Source organism: Mobula hypostoma, chromosome 13, assembly GCF_963921235.1.
Source record: "Mobula hypostoma chromosome 13, sMobHyp1.1, whole genome shotgun sequence".
NCBI classification, from domain to species: domain Eukaryota; kingdom Metazoa; phylum Chordata; class Chondrichthyes; order Myliobatiformes; family Myliobatidae; genus Mobula; species Mobula hypostoma.
Genome location: NC_086109.1, coordinates 88,549,497 through 88,571,055, shown reverse-complemented (window position 1 = coordinate 88,571,055; position 21,559 = coordinate 88,549,497). Strand labels below are relative to the sequence as shown.

Sequence of the window (21,559 nt, the reverse complement as noted above, 5' to 3'; positions counted from 1 at the left end):
TTACCGTAGCGGACTGTTGGGAAGCAACCCAAGCCCGCCCGTCTCAATGCCACTGAGCCCACCAGCACCCTATGGCTTGTTCAGCTGCATCCTGCGCCCTCCACCTCCTGCCCATTCTCACCTCTGTGCCAGCGTGTGAGACCTTTGGGTCACTGGACTCTCTGTATCGCAGCACCGCTCTTGCTCTGGTGACCATGATCTCCTCGCTCAAGCTGCCGATGGGGAGTTTCAGTCTGCTTTCCTTCCTGGACAAGGCGATCTTGTTCAGGCTCCTAGGGAGACCCAGCCACCTCCATAGGTGCCAGCTGATCTTTTTCTCTCAAAGTCTCCACTGTTGACATCATAGACTAGCAGAGGCTGCAGGATCCAAGGGGGAATACCATGCTGGCAAATCCAAGCCTTGAATTTACCCGGCTGCCCTGACTTGTCCACAGCAGCCAACCATTGCTGCAGCTCTTCCCTGGCTGCTTTGATGGGTGCTGTGCCCGTCAGTGAGCTGGTGAGCACCTTGCCAAGGTTCTTCACCAGCTTCTCTGATAGGCTTGGAATTTGGGCATCTCCCAGGAAAGAGTGGGATTTGTCAACCACCTTTCCTCTCTTAAGTACTAAGGATTTGGATTTCTTCGGATTGAAGCTCATCCTTGCCCAGAGCAGTGAGCTTCTGGGGGGTCCATCTGCACTCCGGCACTGACGTTGTTACAGTCGGGTCATCCATGAATGTTCTTACAGGTAGTTGACGGGCACCAGAGCTGGCCAACGGGCCTCTGCACTCCAACACTACTGACTTAGCCAACATGTTCCTTGCCAAGGAGAAGCTGATCACAGACACTATTATGACCCCCTTCTCAAAACAACGCCTATAAGATGCGACTGTCCCGGAGGTGACTCTGAGACTAAAATTACTATGGTAGTCCAGAATGATTTCCTTGGTCCGATTGGGATATAGTGGCACTCGAGGGTGACTTCAACCAGCTCATGGAACCATACTCATTTGTGAGGTCCAGCCAGAGCACAGAGAGATTTCCCTTGCCTTCCTGTGCTTCTCTGATCAACTGAGTGATCACTCCTGTTTGCTCTAAGCACCCTGGAAAATGCGTTATCCCACTCATCTGCACGGAGGTGTCAATGTAATAATTTATAATGAGCAATTAACCTACCAAATGCCCATCTCTCTGGGATTTGGAAAGAAACCAGAGAACCCAGGGAAACCCATGCAGTCACGGTAAGAACATGCAAAGTCCACACAGTCAGTAGCCAAGTTCAGGACTGAGCCCCAGTCTTAGGTATGGTGACACAGTCAGTGGCTCTACTGGCCATGCAACAGTGCCACCCGTAACACCCTAGCAAACACTGATTGTAATCTAGAGTAGCATTGGATCAAACCTGCAATAGACCACAGCTCAGTCATACAGTAACAAAAGTCTTAGGCACCTTAGCTATATATATTTCAGACCATGATTCCCCTCTCCCTGTCCTCTTTCCACTCTCAGTCCACAATAGAGACCCATATCAGAATCATATCACTCACATATGCCATGAAATTTGTTTTTTCTTTTGTGGCAACAGTACAGTTCAATTCATAAAATTATTACAGTACTGTGCAAAAATCTCAGGCATCCTAACTATATATGAGTGGGCATGTGGCCAAGTGGTTAAGGCATTGGTCTAGCAACCTGAAGGTCGTGAGTTCGAGCCCCAGCCGAGGCAACGTGTTGTGTCCTTGAGCAAGGCACTTAATCACACATTGCTCTGTGACGACACTGGTGCCAAGCTGTATGGGTCCTAATGCCCTTCCCTTGGACAACATTGGTGTCGTGGAGAGGGGAGACTTGCAGCATGGGCAACTGCTGGTCTTCCATACAACCTTGCCCAGACCTGTGCCCTGGAGAGTGAAGACTTTCCAGGCGCAGATCCATAGTCTCGCAAGACTAATGGATGCCTTATTTATTTATATATATGTGTGCGTGCGTGTGTGTGTGTGTGTGTGTGTGCGTGTGTGCGTGCGTGTGTGTGTGTGTGTGTGTGTGCGTGTGTGTGTGTGTGTGTGCGTGTGTGTGTGTGTGTGTGTGCGCGTGTGTGTGTGTGTGTGTGTGTGTGTGCGTGTGTGTGTGCGTGTGTGTGTGTGCGTGTGTGCGTGCGTGTGTGTGTGTGTGTGTGTGTGTGTGTGTGTGTGCGTGTGTGTGTGTGTGTGTGTGTGTGTGTGTGTCTGTGTGTGCCTAAGGCTTTTGCACAGAGCTGTACTTTCACATCTTTAGGCCTGAAGGTGCTCTCAGATATCTCTTTAACTGGCTCTAAGGGTCAGTCAGTACTGTATGTGGAGTTTGAGCCGAGAGTTCAGTGACCAGTCATCAGCTGGTACGGGATTAATACCAGAGAGTGAAGTCCGAAGGTCAGTCAGAAGTCCAGAGGTTAAAGTCCAATGGCAAAAGGCTGGAGACTGGGCGCGGGAGACCTGTCCTGAAGTTGGACTGTCCGTGTGTGTGTGTGTGGGTGGGTGGGAGGGAGGGGGGCAGGAAGAAAAGGGATTTCTTTTGCTGTTGTTGTTTTGCTGCTTGTTGTGTTCTATGTGGTTCTGCCGAGCGTTGTGGACATTCTATGTTGGTGTCAGAATGTGTTCCAACACGTGTGGCTGCCCTCAGCACATCCGCAGGTGTGTTGGCTGTTAACACAAGTGGCACATTTCACTGTATGTTTTGATGTGCGTGTGATAAGTGAACCTGAATCAAACTACTCCCAATCTCAAACAGATCACAAACCACAGCTTTGCGTTCAGTCACATTTTCCAACTTTTCCAAGTGTTCAGACACTGAAGCCTGATCACTTCTCCCCAAACAATTGGGATATTTACCTGATTGTACAAACAACGTGGTATCTCTGGCATAGTAATCTGCCGGTGAGTGAGTACAACCCATTGTGAAGTTAATTGCCAAATAGCTTTGGTATTTTCTGACTGACCAGATGTATTGTGGGGTCAAGAGATTATCTAATCATACTAGGGGACCATTCAATAGTCTTATAACACCAGGATAGAAGCGTTCTCTCATCCCAGTGATACATGCTTTCAGAATTTTGTATCTTCTGCCCGATGAAAGAGGGGAGAAAAAAGAATATCTAGGGGTGGTTGTGGCCTTTGATTATGCTAGCTGCTTTACTGGGGCAGCGAGAAGTATAGATAGATGTCCATGGAAGGCAGGCAGATTTCCAGGTTCTGCCGAGCTGCGTCCTCAACTCTGTGCGATTCCTTGTTGTCTTAGGCAGTATAGTTGAATTCCAGGGTGGCTGGGGTCTTTGATTATGGTGGCTGCTCTTCTAAGATAACAAGAAGTGTAAACAAAGTCCATGGGTGGGTGCAGGAACGGCTGATTTTCACAATATGCTGAGCTGTGTTCACACAATTCTCCGCAGTTTCTTGCAGTCCTGGGCAGAGCAAGCCATGACGTATCGGGATAGAATCACTTTTTCTGTAATGGTAACACTATATTCTGCATTGTTATTGCTTTTTCCTTTTACGACCTCAACATACAGATATTGCAAAATGATCTGAATGGAATGTTATGTAGAACAAAGTTTTTCACTGTAGCTCAGTACACATGACAATAAAACAATTACATAGTCACAATAGATAAATTACAAAATACTCTGGAGGCCATTGGGTATACTTAAAGCGGAGGATGATAGGTTATTGATTAATCAAGGCATCAATAGTTACCATGAGAAGGCAAGAGAATGGGATGGGTGGTACAATACCAACACTGAATGGTAGAGCAGTCTCAATGGACTGAATGGCCTTATTCTGCTCCTTTGCCTTAGGACTTGTAAAATCATGCTAGGTAACACCCTTTGACCGATACTTTCACCGATGCCTTTTGTCACTGATTCATTTAGTTGATCTACCTGGACTTACAGTGCATAAGGATTTTGGTTTATAATTGATTGGCTTGGCAATTGTATTATTATGTAAATGAGCCCTTTTTATGCCCTTGCATGAACCAATAAGAATATTTCAATATTGTTCTAAATAACTTCTTTAGAAAATGGTAACTGTTTCCCAGACCAATCTCAATCTAATCAGTCATTTTTGATGGGTAGTATGCCTTTGTTCATATAATCGGTAGAATCTATGGAGATTTGCAGCCTCAATTCCCAAACCTCTTTCCTATTGCTTTTATGGCAATCTTATAAGCCTTTCCTTTTGATGTAATACTATCTTTATGTTCTTTTGTTAGCCATGACTGGATCATGTTTCCTCTTGTGTTTTGAAACCATAGAGGGATATATATTTGTAACACATGTTCGTTAAGTAAATGTCAGCTATTATTTATGTGAAGATGTATTTTATAACGTAGTTGCCCATTTTACTGTGGGCAACTTATACATCATAATCAACACCTGAGTACCCTCCAACCTGATGCTAGGAATATTGATTTCTCCTTCAGGTGAATAAAATGTCCCCCCACCTTCTCTATTCCCCACTCTGTCCTTTTACTTCTTTTCAGCCTATCACTTCCCCTGGGTCCCCTCCCCCTTCCCTTTTTTTTAATTGTCCACTCTTCTCTCCTATCAGATTCTTTCTTCTCCAGCACTTGTCCTTTCCTACCCACCTGGCTTCAGCTATCACCTTCCAGTTACCCTCTTTCCCCTTCCCCTCACCTTTTAATTCAGGCATCTCCCCACCCTGCCCACTCCCACTTTCCTCTCAGTCCCGAAGAAAGGTCTCAGCCCAAAACATAAACTGTTTAATCATTTCCACAGATGCTGCCTGACCTGCTGAGTTCTTCCAGCATTTTGCGCATGTTGCTCATAATCTTACAGCTTATTTTGTTTAGTTTTAAGACCAGGTTCCAGGTTAGACAAAATAACTTGCAATCTTGGTATCAATTATACAATGATCACTTACTCACCAATGCCCAAGAACAGAAAAGCTGACAAAAAGTGATCGATAAAGCCCAGTCCATCGCAGGAAAAGCCCCTGCTGAAGGGTCAAAGCCTGAAATGTCGACCGTACTCTTTTCCATAGGTGCTGCCTGGCTTGCTGAGTTCCTCCAGCATTTTGTGTGTGTTGGCAGGAAAAGCTCTCCCCACTATTGAACACACCTACAAGGAGTGCCACAAGAGAGCAGCATCCATCATCAAGAACACTCACCATTGAAGCCATGTTCTCTTCTCGCTGTTGTTATCATGAAGGAGATGCAGAAGCCCAAGGTCCAACACCACCAGGTTCAGGAACAGTTATCATCCTTCAGTTATCAGTGTGGTTAACTTCACTCACCCATCAATGAATTAAATCCACAACATATAGATTCACTTTCAAGGACTCTACAACCCATGTTCTAAGTATTATTTATCTGCTTTGTTACTTTTTTGTATTGACACACTTTGTTGGCTTTTGCACATTGGTTGTCAGTTTTTGTTTGTGTGCAGCTTTTTCATTGATTATGTTGTATTTCTCTTTTTCCACTGTGAATGTCTGCAAGAAAATGAATCCCAGGGTAGTATGTGATGACATAGACGTACACTGATATTAAATTCACTCTGAACTTTGAACTTTAAAGTCTCCTTAACTGTCAGATTACACTGGACAACAAACTTTGAAAGCTTTGCTTCATTGCATTTTTTTATTGTGATAAATCACTTGAAGCTGACCACAAATATAATTTTTCACTACTTGTATCACATAAGAATTTGGAGAAACAAGAAATTAACTTTTATTGAATCTCAGGCATTTATTCGCATAATGGTGCAATAGATCAAGTAAGCTAAAAATGCTTTGCTGATGAATTTCGTTGCTTCTCAGCAACTGAAGCTTCTTGCTTAAGTTTCCAACAATAATCAGCCAGCATTGATGGATTCCAGTTATCCTGATACCATTTCTCCAAGACTACAATGGCCTGGGGAAACCTTTCACCATGCTCATCACTGACGGTGCCAAGATTGCAGGGAAGAAATCTAAATGGGAATGTAAAAAATGAATCTTCAGTGACATGTACTTCATAGTTTTATATACTTGAAGCATGTTGTCAGCCAGCTACACATTGTTTAGTGCTCTGTAGTTGCCAAGAAAAATTTGAACTATGTCCTTGAATGCCTTCCATGTGATTTTCTCTGGTCCCTCTAGAAGTTCTTTGAATTGCCTGTTATTAATGATGTGTTTGATTTGTGGACCAACAAAAATGCCTTCCTTAATCTTGGCATCAGTTATTCTGACTTGAATTATGAATTAAAATAACAAGTATAGGCAAGTTCAAAAAATAATAGGGAAACTTCATCACATAAACATGAGGAATTCTGCAGATGCTGGAAATTCAAGCAACACACATCAAAGTTGCTGGTGAGCACAGCAGGCCAGACGGCATCTCTAAGAAGAGGTACAGTCGACGTTTCGGGCCGAGACCCTTTGTCAGGACTAAATGAAGGAAGAGCTAGTAAGAGATTTGAAAGTGGGAGGGGGAGGGGGAGATCCAAAATGATAGGAGAAGACAGGAGGGGGAGGGATGGAGCCAAGAGCTGGACAGGTGATTGGCAAAAGGGATACGAGAGGATCATGGGACAGGAGGCCCAGGGAGAAGGAAAAGGGGGAGGGGGGGAAACCCAGAGGATGGGCAAGGGGTATAGTCAGAGGGACAGAGGGAGAAAAAGGAGAGTGAGAGAAAGAATGTGTGTATATAAATAAATAACGGATGGGGTACAAGGGGGAGGTGGGGCATTAGCAGAAGTTAGAGAAGTCAATGTTCATGCCATCAGGTTGGAGGCTACCCAGATGGAATATAAGGTGTTGTTCCTCCAACCTGAGTGTGGCTTCATCTTTACAGTAGAGGAGGCCGTGGATAGACATATCAGAATGAGAATGGGATGTGGAATTAAAATGTGTGGCTACTGTGAGATCCTGCTTTCTCTGGCGGACAGAGCGTAGGTGTTCAGCAAAGTGATCTCCCAGTCTGCGTCAGGTCTCGCCAATATATAGAAGGGCACATCGGGAGCACTGGGAAACTTCATGTTGATTTTCATGATCAGCAGCCCGAAATCCATATGATACACTGAAAAGTACTCAGGAAGAAAAGTCTGTGTAGGCCATTGTTAGTAATCAATCCTTTCCCATGCACAATACCAGATCTAAAATAACATGATGCCCCAGTTGATACTTCAACATATTGATCTCGGAAACCATCTCTTATATATTCCATTAAATCAATAATTATTGTCCATAACTGATACTAAATATACAGTACACTATGATTTAAACGGTTTTTGACATGTCCTGAAGTTAGTCACACAGGATGCTGGAAGAACTCAGCAGGTTTCGCATCACCTGTGGAGGGGAATGGACAGTTGACGTTTCTGGTCAAGACACTTCGTTAGGACTGATGAAGGGTCCAGATGAGCGGTCCCAGTCCAAAGCACCTACTGTCCGTTTCCCTCTTAGAATTCTGCCTGGCCCATTGAGTTTCTCCGATTTTTGCGGGCTGCTCCACATTCCAGCAGCCTCTTGAGTCTCCAATGTCCTGAAGTTTATCTGTTTAGAGATACAATGTGGACCAGGCCCTTCTGGGTCAATGAGCCAGACTGTCCAGCAGCCCCCCCTGTTTAACCCTAGCCTAGTCTCAGCATAACTTACAATGACCAATTAACCTACTAACCGGTATGAGGAAACCAATGTGGTTCAGGTGGGGAACGTACAAACTCCTTACAGACAGCACCACAATTGAACTCCCAGCTCCGGGACGCCCTGAACTGACATAGTGTCGCACAAACCGCTACGCTACCGTGGCACCCAGTTTTATCACCTCGTTTGTTGCCCAGTGTCACAACTGGATGGAGCCAGGACATAAAGCAATAATATAATCTGAAGCTTTGACAGTTACTATTAGGGAGGCACGGAAGCATAGTGGTTAGCACAGCGCTTTACAGTACCAGCAACCCGGGTTCGTTTCCCACCGCTGTCCTGTAAGGAGTTTGCACATTGTCCCTGTAACAGTGTGGGTTTCCTCCAGGTGCTCTGGTTTCCTCCCACAGTCCAAAGACCTATAGGTTGGTAGGTTATTTGGTCATTTTAAATTGCCCCATGATTAAATTGGGGCATTGCTGGGCGGTGCAGCTCAAATGGCTGAAAGGACCCATTTTGCTTTATATCTCAATAAATAAATAAATGCAACTCCTTAAATATTGCTGCAACTTCTTAGTCTCTAGCTTTGAAAAAAACATGGCCTTCAGAAGCCTAGAGTGATGCTGCTTCCACAGTCGGGATTATTCTAACATCTCCAGTGAGCAGAAGAATTGTCTTCTTTGATAGTTATAATGACAAATGTTTTGATCAAACTTTCTTCATTTACTGGAGTATTAATACAAGCAGGAATCCAATATTACTTGTAATTACTCATGTTCCATGCAAATCTATTATGTTAAATCTAGATCAACACCATGATACATAATCTGGGATGATAATAAGTGAAAAAAGGATCTAGACTGAGGCACAAGGGACAGCAGATGCTGTAATTTGGAGCAAACAGGTGTAGAGGCACAGTGGGTCGAGGAGATAGTCCAGGTCGAGACCTTGCTTGAGGACTGAGAATGTAGATTGGATTTAGCAGGTAGAGTGAGGAGTGAGGTAAAACGATAATAGTCATAGTCATAGTCATACTTTATTGATCCCGGGGGAAATTGGTTTTCGTTACAGTTGCACCATAAATAATTAAATAGTAAAAAAACCATAAATAATTAAATAGTAATATGTAAATTATGCCAGGAAATAAGTCCAGGACCAGCCTATTGGCTCAGGGTATCTGACCCTCCAAGGGAGGAGTTTTAAAATTTGATGGCCACAGGCAAGAATGACTTCCTATGACGCTCTGTATTGCATCTCGGTGGAATGAGTCTCTGGCCGAATGTAATCCTGTGCCCAACCAGTACATTATGTAGTGGATGGGAGACATTGTCCAAGATGGCATGCAACTTGGACAGCATCCTCTTTTCAGACACCACCGTCAGAGAGTCCAGTTCCATCCCCACAACATCACTGGCCTTACGAATGAGTTTGTTGATTCTGTTAGTGTCTGCGACCCTCAGCCTGCTGCCCCAGCACACAACAGCAAACATGATCGCACTGGCCTCCACAGACTCGTAGAACAAGGTACAATTAAGTGGAAAAGGTACCGAAAGAGTGCAGGGCAAGTTCAAAGTTCAAAGTACATCTATTATCAAAGTATGTATACTTCATACAACCTTGAGATCCGTCTCCTTACAGGCAGACCTAAGGAGCCCATTAGAACCCAATAAAAAAACAGAAGAAAACCATCGAACACTCAAGGTGCAGAGAAATTAAAAAAAAACAAATTGCACAACAGTAAAGCCAGCAAACAGCATTCACAACTGAAATTCACAACACCAGGTGTCCCTGCAGCAAATAAAGGAAAATGTGCAAAATTATAAATAGCTAGATTGTGAGGCTACCTTATCGTACAAGAGGTCTGTTCAACAATGGAACAGGTGATGTCCTTGAGCCTGTTGGTGTGAGGCAGGTGATAGGTGGAACCAGATAAAGAGGAGATGGTGGGTTGGAAAGGAGGCAAAAGTGGTAGAGGCAGACACGTTAGGGTCATTTAAAAAACTCTTAGATAAATACATGGATAATAGAAAAATAGAGGGCTGTGTAGGGGGGAAGAGTTAGATTGATCTTAGAGTTGGCTACACGGTCGTCAAGACTTTGTGGGTCAATGGGCCTGCACTGTGCTCTAATGTTCTATGGTCTAAGTTCTCAAAGAGGCTGCAGATGCCAGTATCTGCAAGTGAGGGAGGTGTTAGTGGAAACACAAGGGAGGATTAATAGGCAGATAGAAAACAGTTCAGAGTCACCTCCTTCCACCATTCAATCTTGCTCCATCTGCCCACAGATCCTGCCTGAACCATTGAGTTCCTCCAGCAATATGTTTTTAGTTGAGGAAGGATATGTTTGCTTTACGAGCAGTAGTTCTCAGTTCTGGGATAATCTAGAAAATAGGTACATTGATTCATAATTATCACATGTAATGAGGTACAGTGAAAAACATAAACATATGAGATTCTGCAGATACTGGAAATCCAAAGCAACACACTCAAAATGCTGGAGAAACTCAGCAGGTCAGGCAGCATCTATGGAAATGAATGAACAACCAATGTTTTGGGCCAAGGTCTTTCTTCAGGACTGGAACGTAAATGGGAAGATGCCAGATTGAAAAGGTGGGGTGAGGGAGAAGGAGGATAGCTAGGAGCAGGTAGGTGAAGCCAGGTGGGCAGGAAAGGTAAAAGGCTGGAGTGGAAGGAATCTGATAGGAGAAGAGAATGGACCTTAGGAGAAAGGGAAGGAGGAAAGACTCATTCCACCAAGATGCAGCACAGAGCGTCATAGGAAGTCATTCCTGTCTGTGGCCATCAAACTTTACAACTCCTCCCTTGGAGGGTCAGACACCCTGAGCCAATAGGCTGGTCCTGGACTTATTTCATAATTTACTGGCATAATTTACATACTACTATTTAACTATTTATGGTTCTATTACTATTTATTATTTATGGTGCAACTGTAACGAAAACCATTTTCCCCCAGGATCAATAAAATATGACTATGACTATGACTAACCAAGGGGGAGGTGATTGGCAGGTGAGAAGAGATAAGAGGCCAGAATGGGGAATAGAAGAGGGGAGAGAGAGGGAAATTTTTTCCAGAAGGAGAAATTGATATTCATGCCATCAGGTTGGAAGCTACCCAGGGGGAATATAAGGTGTTGCTCCTCCACCCTGAGGTACTATTGAGGTAGGACATCAATCACTGCACAGCACATCACAGAAACCAGCCACCTACCCCAGAATGATTTGTTCAGGCCCGTTACTCCATGCCAGTCCTGATTCGCCCGTCCCTGTCTGCCTGCATTTGACCCATCTCTCTCTCCTTGCCGCTCTCATCGGGTGGGAGGTGCAAGAGTCCATGTTTAGACCAAAGCTGTGATTCGGACTGGAGCCGAGATGACCTGGCAGACGTGAAACTGGGCATTGGTGTGTAGGTTAGAGAGTGAGTGTGCTTGACAACAGGGTGAAAAACTCCTTCACTTGAAAGTGAGTCTATAGGTTGTGGAATCAGTTCAGAGTTAGCCATATAACCATATAACCATATAACAATTACAGCACGGAAACAGGCCATCTCGGCCCTTCTAGTCCATGCCGAACTCTTACCCTATCCTATTCCCACCGACCTGCACTCAGCCCATAACCCTCCATTCCTTTCCTGTCCATATATCTATCCAACTTAACTTCAAATGACAACATAGAACCTGCCTTAACCACTTCTGCTGGAAGCTCATTCCACATAGCTACCACTCTCTGAGTAAAGAAGTTCCCTCTCATGTTACCCCTAAACTTTTATCCTCTAATTCTCAACCCATGCCCTCTTGTTTGAATCTTCCCCACTCTCAATGGAAAAAGTCTAACCACGTCAACTCTATCAATCCCCCTCATAATTTTAAACACCTCTATCAAGTCCCCCCTCAACCTTCTACGCTCCAAAGAATAAAGACCTAACTTGTTCAACCTTTCTCTGTAACTTAGGAGATGAAACCCAGGCAACATTCTAGTAAACCTCCTCTGTACTCTCTCAATTTTATTGACATCCTTCCTATGATTCGGTGACCAGAACTGTACACAATAGTCCAGATTTGGCCTTACCAATGCCTTATACAAATTCAACATTACATCCCAACTCCTATATTCAATACTCTGATTAATAAACGCCAGCAAACCAAAAGCTTTCTTCACCACCCTATCCACATGAGATTCCACCTTCAGGGAACTATGCACCATTATTCCTAGATCCCTCTGTTCTAAAGCATTCTTTAATGCCCTACCATTTACCATGTATGTCCTATTTTGATTAGTTCTACCAAAATGTAGCACCTCACATTTTTCAGCATTAAACTCCACCTGCCATCTTTCAGCCCACTCTTCTAACTGTCCTAAATCTCTCTGCAAGTTTTGAAAACCTACCTCATCATCCACAACACCACCTATCTTTGTATCATCTGCATACTTACTAATCCAATTTACCACCCCATCATCTAGATCATTAATATATATTACAAACAACATTGGACCCAGTACTGATCCTTGAGGCACACCACTACACATCGTCCTCCAATCTGACACACAGTTATCCACCACTGCTCTCTGGCGTCTCCCATCTAGCCACTGCTGAATCCATTTTACTACTTCCATATTAATGCCTAAAATTGAACCTTCCTAACTAACCTTCCGTGTGGAACCTTGTCAAAGTTGAGATAAGTGAATTTATCCACACCGGTTCAGGAGCCTGATGCTTGACAGACAATAGCTGTTCCTGAACCTGGTGGTGTGGGACCTAATGCTCTTGTACCTTCTTCCCAATGGCAACACAAGAAGGGAGCATGGCCTGGATGGTGAGGGTCCTTGGATGCTGCTTTCCAAGGAAGGCAACCTCCTTGTGGACGTGCTTAACTGTGGGGAGAACTTTTCCTGTAATGGACTAGACTATATCCACCACTTAGATTAGATTAGATTATGAGGACACGCAGTCCTCTTTTATTGTCATTCAGTAATGCACGCATTAAGAAATGATACAATGTTTTTCCAGAATGATATCACAGAAACACATGACAAACCGACTTAAAAACTAACAAAAACCACATAATTATAACATACAGTTACATCAGTGCAAAACAATACCGTAATTTGATAAGAACAGACCATGGGCATGGTAAAAGTCTCAAAGTCTCTCAAAAGTCCCATTATCTCACGCAGTCGGTGAACCTCCAGCACCGCCAACTTGCCGATGCAGCATACTGGAAGCATCCGACCACAGTCTGACTCCGAGTCCGTCCGAAAACTCCGAGCCTCCGACCAGCTCTCCGACACCGAGCGCCGAGCGCCATCTCTGCCGAGTGCTTCGACCCTGGCTCCGGCAACAGGCAATAGGCAAAGCCGAAGATTTGGGGCCTTCCCCTCCGGAGACTCTCGATCGCACAGTAGCAGCGGCAGCGAAGTGGGCATTTTCCGAAGTTACTCCAGGTGTTCCTCTGTGCTTCTCACGGCTGTCTCCATCAAATCAGAATTGTGCACAGGCCCCCTAGTTAACACATACAATATTCATTTGGAACGGCCGCGCACGCTTTATCGCACCCCCATCTTCTCCTCCCTCCCTTTTTGCAGGTTTCACAATCAGGAGCTGAAGGGCCTGTTCCTGCACTGCACTCTTCCATTCATTGCTGAATGTGGATGACTGGGCAGTAATTAATCCAGATTTGGATTGCCATTGGTCTTTGTGACTTGGCTATCTTGTTGCATTGTTGTACAGATATCAGTGTAGCACCTGTACTGGAAGAGATTGACAAGTGTCACAGCAAGATTAATGAAGAAGAGGTCAAGTTGATTGAAGCTTTGTTAGTTTGCTTCAGTTCCCAGTTGGCAGAGGCTCTACACATCCACTCTCAGTGGCTGGTACTGAATCCCACACATAGTGTACTTTCCTTGCCCTCACTAATTTCAGCTCTTCTCATTGGGTACAGAATTGCCTGTACAGGGGGTGGGGGGGGGGGCAAGAAAATTCTCATCTCTACTTTCAAATTCTCCACAGGGTAGGGAGGCTTTGAAAATAAGGATGAGAATTTTTTAAACTAGTTCTTTTCGACTCAGGGTCTTGACCCAAAAGATTGACCACGCCTATCCCTCCAATGATGCCGCTTGATCCACTGAGTTTTATCTATCTATTTATTTAGTTAGTTAGTTAGTTTAGTCAGTAATTGATTTATCGAGATACAGCATGGAATAGGACCTCCCAGCGTTTTGAGCCATGCCGTCCAGTAACCCCAGATTTAAGCCTCACCTAATTATGGGACAATGTACAATGACCAATCAACCTACCAACTGGTACGTCTTTGGACCATAGGAGAAAAACAGAGCAGCCGGAGGAAACCCACGCACTCCGCAAAGACTCCTTAGAAGTGACATTGGGACTGAACTCTGAATTCAGACACCCCCCCCCACCCCAGCTATAATAGCATTGTGCTAACCATTACGCTACTGTGGAGCCTCCATCAGTTTGTTTTTCCACTCCAGATTCTGGCTCCTGCAGTTTCTCGTGTTCTTACTGAGAGGCTCAGCGTGCGGTTCAGCAGGACCTGAGCCTAATGGTAGTACAGGACCTAATATGTATAAAGGTATGGGTGGCAGAAATCACAAACCCAATAGCTTCTGTAAATCTGAAGAGGAATTCCAAGAAAGAAATGTCCAAAAAAGAAACAGTTAATATTTCAGGTCACAGCCGGAAATTTTTATTATGTTTTACAATTTATCTTCTTTTGCTCATCAGCTGTTTGCCTGTCTATATTTACCTGCAGTTCTGTGCAAAGGTGGGACGGTAGCACAGAGGTCAGCACAATGCTTTACAGTACAGGCCACCCGGGTTCAATTCCCACTGCTGTCTGTAAGGGGTTTGTACTCTCTCCCCGTGACCGTGTGAGTTTGCTCCGGATGACCCGGTTTCCTCCCACAGTCCAAAGAACTACCAGTTGGAAGGTTAATTGGTCATTGTACATTTTCCCATGATTAGGCGAGGGTTAAATCAGTGGATTGCAGGGCACTGCAGCACAAAGGGACAGAAAATCCAATTCTGCACTGTATCTGAATGAACAAGAAGACTTAGACATAAATACAGCTCGGGTGACTGTAGTAATTTTATGTATTACACTGTACTACTACCACAAAAAAAAGCAGATTTCATGAAAAACGTGAGTGATGATAAGCCTGATTCTGATCTGGGCCTCTATTGTGGACTGAGAGTAGGAAGGGGACAGGGAGAAGGGAATCATGGCTGGGAAAAGGGGAAGGGAGAGGGGAGGGAGGGGGAAGCACCCGAGGGACATTCTGTAATGATCAATAAGGCAATTGTTTGGAATCAGATGACCTTACCTGGTGTCTCAGGGCTGGGTGTGTCTGCACCCACTCCACTCCCTGTTCCTGGCACTCCCTCTCTGCCACCTGTCCCACACTCCTCCCATGGCGCTCCACCCTCACCAATCCTAACATCCTTTGCTCCTGCCAGATTTACAAACTCACTCTCTGTTCCATGTTGACAAATGCAGTGCAAAAATCTTAGACGTACTAGCTGTATACATATATATGTACCTGCGACTTTTACACAATACTAGGTATAGTTCTTCATAAATTCTATTATATTTCTTTATTTTCCTGTAAATGCCTGCACAAAAAAAAAATCTCAAGGTGACAAATGTGTACTTTGCTACTAAATTTATTTTGACTTTGGAATGTGACTGTTTATTTTTCTCCCCAGTTGCTGCCTGACCTGTTGAGCTCCTCCAGCATTATGAGTTTCTCTCTCATGAGGTAAACTGTTTCACTCTCCACAGATGCTGTCAAGTCTGCTGAGTGTTTCTAGTTGCTTTGTATCAGAATTCTTCTATCTTTTAGCTTACGGAGAGCGGAAAAAGAATGTTTAGCCAGATAACACAAACACAAGAGATTCACGAGTTAGCCAGCTATTTGGAGCCTTTATTTAAATGCAGTGGAGAGGGGGGAATCAGCTGAAGGATCTAAAATAACGAGAAAAGCCAGTGAGGACTCTTTGAGTTACACTTCTCAAATAATTCTTGGTAAAATTTCAGAAGTGAAATTGTGAGTCAGAGACAGCCAATCCCTTACTTTGATGTGAAGCTTGCTGAAACTCATACAAGTAGTGCAGAGGTGATCTGGGAATATTCTTATTGATCTACAAATCACCGTTACTGCATCGGAACTTGGAATTGTGGTGGAGTTAATCCGAGGAAGAAGTATTTTGTCACTTGCATGAGATTGCGCATAGCATGTGTTCAGTAAAAGTCGGGAGGAGAAAGGCAGCACCCGAAGGCTTGAAGGTTGAAGATTACAGCTGTCAGAGAAAGTGTACCAGGGAGATATAAATGATTCAGCAAGGTGTGTTAACTGTATAATTATAAAGGTTAATTTTATATGAAGATTGCAGTTGGTTTCTTGAGACGTTTGGAGAGAATGTTCAAACACATAACACTTGCATGAGCTTTGGTTGCATCATTTGCCTGCATGACTTCGCAATATTGAGAGATCACGGGCTCTTGCAGACAGAGAGAACGTTAACCCTTTAATTACCCTAAGAAAGCTGGACTCCCTACCTAACTTCTCTGCTTCTGCCTTGTGATATTTCCTGCACAGAAAATGGCCCCAAGATGTTTGTGTGTCCTCTTATGCACCATTAGAACTAGTGAGCCCAGAAAGTGGGGTCCGTCAAACTATTCGGCTGCGGGAGGATTCACACACCAAAGCTGAGGCTAGTCCTCATCTCTGCAAGATCCACTGATTCAATGGCTCTTCTCTCCTCTGGAGTCCTGGGGTACTGAAATAGTTGCTACATCTAACAGCTCAGTGATTCATTAGGCATTGCATCCAGAAGAGAACATGTTGTGGAACCTTCAGTAATTCACGGCACAATTATTAAGAATAAGTAAATCTGGCTGAAGTCCATTCTAGATGCACTGGGGCACATAGGCCAGGGAGGAATAGGGGCTCCTTCCCCTGGAGTAGTGCACCAAGAGAGAGTCCCAGACGTAGAACTGTGCCACAGCAGGGACCTCCATCTCTGGGAGTGTGCCCCTGCAGGGCCAATATCTGTGGGTGTGTGTCCCAGCAGGGGCCACTACAGTACTGTTTAAAATTCTTAGCGACATATATATATATACAGCTAAGGAGTTTTGACGTTTAAAAAGTTTTGACTTTTGCACATTACTGTGGTAGTTTTATGTATTGCACGGTACTGCTGCCACGAAAAAAAGTCATGAGATGTGTGAGTGATGATGAACCTGATTCTGATATGGGTCTCCACTGGGGACTGAGAGTGGGAAGGGGACAGGGAGAGGGGAGTCATGGTTGGGAAAAGGGGAAAGGAGTGGGGAGGAAGCAGGAAGCATCGGAGAGACATTCTGTAATGATTAATAAACCAATTGTCTGGGATCAACTGACCATGCCTGCTCTCTCAGGGTTGGGTGTGTCTATGCCCGTGCCAACCCCCACCCCTGGCATTCCTTCTCTGCCTCCTGTCCCACACCCCTCCCGCAGAGCTCAACCCTCATCATTCCCAGTATCTTTTGCTCCCATCAGATTTACAAACTTTCTCTCCACTCCACATTGACAAATACAGAACTGGGCAAAAGTCTTAGAGGCACCCTAGCTATATACATGTGCCTAAGACTTTTGCACAAGACTGTATCTGTGGGGGGGTTGTCCCATCTCAGGCCACTCTCTGTGGGAGTTTGTCCCAGCAGAGGCCACCATCTGGGGGAGCATGTCCTAGCAGGGTCTCCAAATCTCTTGATGTGAAATACAGTATAAGGGCCATTTAGATTATAACATATTTTTGGAATAATTTATATGCAATTTCTGCCACCCACTTTTTCTCAGATTGTAAGATAAAACACGGACCCGCCCACAGTCTATTACTGATTGGGATTTCAACATTTGATTTAGTGCAGGAAATGTTTTAATTATTAACTTCTTACTGTTCTGCATTTATTTGTGTGGAATGGACAAACTGCCTCTTTTCCTGTCAGCCGTCTTACAAACCTCCTCCACCTGTTTTCTCTTTGGCTCCCTCCTCTTCCTAGACTGCAGGAGCAGTTAGAAATGCAAGGGCAGATCAGGAAGTAAAGCAGTACAACAGTGTGTGTCATACACACACACACCACACACACCACACACAGACACACACACACACACACACAGACACACACAGACACACACGCGCACACACACACACACACACACACACACACACACACACACACGCGCACACGCACAGCACGTGCACACACTACTTCAGAATTACTACAGGTAGAATTAGCTTGGAGCCGACAGATAATTCGATTGGCATGAAAGTGGACGAGCAGGTAAGTCACTGTCATTCTTAGAATTCATGGTGTGTGAGCAAGAGTATCAGTTGTGCCCTCTGTGAAACTAACTTGTTGCTCTGCGCGTCTGCACAGCTGTAGGAGATGGACTGGCATTCCTTCTGTTAGCTCCAGCCATGCACTTCCTTGTGTCTTTAACGCTTTATGTTAGTAGTCTCGGAGGTTGCTGGTAAAAAAACGATTTCTGTTCTCAGGTCTGTGTTAAGACAGTGTCTGTCAGTGGCTGTGGGTTTACTGAGAGGATAAAGTCACCCTTCGAGGTGCACAGGCTTCTTGGAAAGACAGATCTGTGATTCTGTAGCACCCTTTTCACCCTCAGTCTGTCCACAGCTTTTTAACACATAACAAGAAGCCTTTCGATCCAAATTGCTATTACTCATCTTCTCTGTAATCTCCTTGAGGGGCAGAACCCTTCAGAGTGTCAGATCAGCAATTCCACTCCTGCCCTCTTTCAATTCTATCGCCTGTTCTCCTTCAATTCCATCCCACCACACTCCAATTCTGCCCCCTCCCGCTTCAGTCCCACCCTTGTTCTCCTCAAACACCAGCCCTCTCTCGACCAGATGCACTCCTCTCTGTTTCTACTCTGGTTCTCCTGTTATTCTTCCCCCTTCCCCTCGTTGATTCCAGCCCTTCTCTCTGCCTCTGCCTTCAATTTCACTCCTACACTCCTCTCATCCTCCTCCCCTGATGTAAAAGCTCCACAACTGGTGACTCTGCTTACAGCAGCCAAGGCCCTAAACTCTGAGAGAACTCCCCAAAACTTTCAATGTCACTATCATTGAAGAGCGCAGCACAGTATAGGCCTTTCAGCCCATGATATTGTGCCAACCCTTAAACCTACTCCAAGATTAATCTAACCCTCCCCTCCCACATAGCCCTCCATTTTTCCTTCATTCATATGTGCCTATCGAAGAGTCTCTTAAATGTCCCTATCAGCCTGTACCATTACCCCTGGCAGTGTGTTCCACGCACACATCCCTCTCTGTGTTTAAAATAAGCACCTCTAATATCCCTCTATACTTTCCCCCAATCTCCTTAAGATTATACCCTCTCATTTTAGCCATTAGCACCCTGGGAAAAGGCCCTGCTTCTTCTCGGCTCACTTTTCATCTTCCTTCACTACAAAGAGACCTCTCTCTTTGTCTGCACTTTTGGCCAACTCACCAAATCTGTTTTGATACCTTTAGTCTTCTGAAGCAGCTTCAGATGTTTTTCCAACAATACTGAAGCTTGTTGAAATGGAATGAGGTTTATTATTACTGACATACAGTATAGCTCCATGCAAAAGTCCAAGGCACATACGTATATATATATAATACGATGATAAACCTGATTCTGATCTGGGTCTCTTTTGTGGGCTGAGTGTGAGAAGAGAGCAGGGAAAGAGGATTCATGGTCAGGGAGAGGGGAGGGAGCAGGAAGCACCAGAGAGACATTCTTTAATGATCAATCAACCGATTGTTTGGAACCAAATGACCTTGCCTGGTGTCTCAGGGCTGGGTGTGTCTGCACCCACGCCACCTCCCTGCCCCTGGCACTCCTTATCTGCCCCCTGACCCACACTCCTCCCACAATGCTCCACTCTTGCTGTTCCCGACATCCCTTGCTCCCGCCAGATTTATAAACTCACTCTCCGCTCCAAGCTGACGAATGCAGTACTGTGCAAAAGTTTTAGGCACCCTAGCTATATATATGCGCCTCAGATTTTTGCACAGTACTGTATGTCATGAAATTTGTTGTCTTGTGGTAGCAGTGAAGTGTAAGATGTAAAAATGATGATAAGTTACAATAAATAAATACGTGGATAAATAGGTAGTTAAATAGATAGAGAAAAAGAGGAATAGTGAGGTGGTGTTCATGGGTTCATGGACCATTCAGATATCTAGGGGAATAAGCTCCTCTCAAAATATTGAGTTTTCAGGCTCTTAAACCTCTCCTTTGATGGTAACAAAAAGAAGAGGGCATAATCTGGATGGTGAGGGTCTTTAATGGTGGATGCTGCCTTCTTGAGACATTGCGTCTTGAAGATGTGCTCGATAGTCGGGAGGCTCGTGCCTATCCTCTGCAGACTCTGTTTACAATCTTGTGCATTGGAGTCGCCATACTTGGCCGTGATACATCCAGTCAGGAATGGTCTCCACTGTACATCTGTAGACATTTGCTGTCTTTGGTGACACACCAAATTTGGTCCTGCAGTTTGAATATAGAAAGCTCCCACAGCCAGCACTGAGTTCATGACTAGAAATTTTGCTGTTTGTGGTGTTTCTCAAGGGACAGGTATCGGCCCGAGAGAATTCACCTGCTCTTCTCTGATGAAGTCCCTGTGGCACTTGCTGCATCCACCTGACAGGGTCTTAATTTAGCATCTCATTCGAAAGACAACACCTCCCTTGGTCACATGCCTGGGTGTTTGCCTGGGTTTTGTGCTGAAATAATTGGATGGGAAACCAGCTCCTCCCAGCCCCCACCCACCTACTCAAGTGAGAGTCTTATCCACTGCACCACACCTGACATCTCTTGGTTTGGATCTTGTCCCAGCTCAGAATAATTTTTGGACTCAAAGTGATTAAACAGGCCAGCCAAGAGATAACTATCATCCTTCTGCAGAATGCACTGTAATAGTGTTTCAGACTTAACTCCACCCATGCTACAAAACGCTGAAGGATTTCAGCAGGTCAGGCAGCTTCTATAGAGCGAAATGAACTGATGATGTTTTAGGTCAAGACCCTTCATCAATGCTGGAAAGAAAGAAAGGGAAAATCTAGAATAAAAGGGTGTGGGGAAGTGATGGACAAGATCTGGCAGGTGATAGGTGGATCCAGGTGAGGGAGGTTGATAGACAGGTGAGGGATGGGGAGTGTGGGAATGATGTCAAGAGATGATAGGTGGACTTGCCAAAGGGCAGAGGAAGATGGAATCTGAGGGAAAATGGCAGTGGTCTGTGGCATAAAAAGGAAGGAGGTGGGGAGGAGAGCAGGTAGGAGGAGTGGTGAGTGATGGGCAGATCGAGAGGGCAGGAGAGGAGAAAGGGATGGGGTGATGGAGTGGGGGATTAAGGAAATGGAAGATGGAGGGGGACAGTTACCAGGTTAGAGAAATCAATGAGGGTTGGAGACCACCAAGGTAGAATAGAACATAGAACATGGAACATAGAAGAGTAAATCACAGTAGGGTCCCTTTGGCTGTTCTATGTACACCTTCTCTACAATCAATCCATGACTTCCCTCCCACGCAGGCCATAATCCTCCATTTTTCTTACCGTACATGTACGTACCCATCTAAGAGTCTCTTAAGTGTCCTTGTTGTATGAGCTCCTACCACAACCCCCAATGCTCCAGACACCCACCCGCTTGGTGTATAAATTAAAAAAAAATATGCTTCTGCCATGTCTTTTAAACACTTCTCCACTCACCGTAAACTGCTGTCCTCTGATCTTGGCCCTTGTCATTCTGGGGTAAAGGTGCTGGCTGTCCACTCTATACTTATTCACTGTTTGTTACGCTGCTGGCATCAAGGGCGGCAATGAAGGTCCTCCATCTCTGGCGGTGTTCAGGACTTCCTTCATTGTGTCAGTA

At 44.8% G+C, this 21,559-nt stretch overlaps 1 protein-coding gene across 4 annotated transcripts in view; it reads left to right on the top strand.

The window, feature by feature from the left end:
• Nucleotides 1–15,373: 15,373 nt before the first annotated feature.
• Nucleotides 15,374–21,559, top strand: part of LOC134355762 (membrane progestin receptor gamma-B-like) — a 131,821-nt gene continuing 125,635 nt past the window's right edge. For 3 of the 4 annotated variants that reach the window (XM_063066139.1, XM_063066137.1, XM_063066135.1), the window contains exon 1: nt 17,631–17,960. In XM_063066139.1, the coding sequence (XP_062922209.1) occupies nt 17,943–17,960 (18 nt within the window). In that variant the 5' untranslated portion in view covers nt 17,631–17,942. Of the gene's footprint in view, nt 15,394–17,630; nt 17,961–21,559 lie in introns of those variants that run through there. The other variant, XM_063066136.1, reaches the window with a different exon arrangement.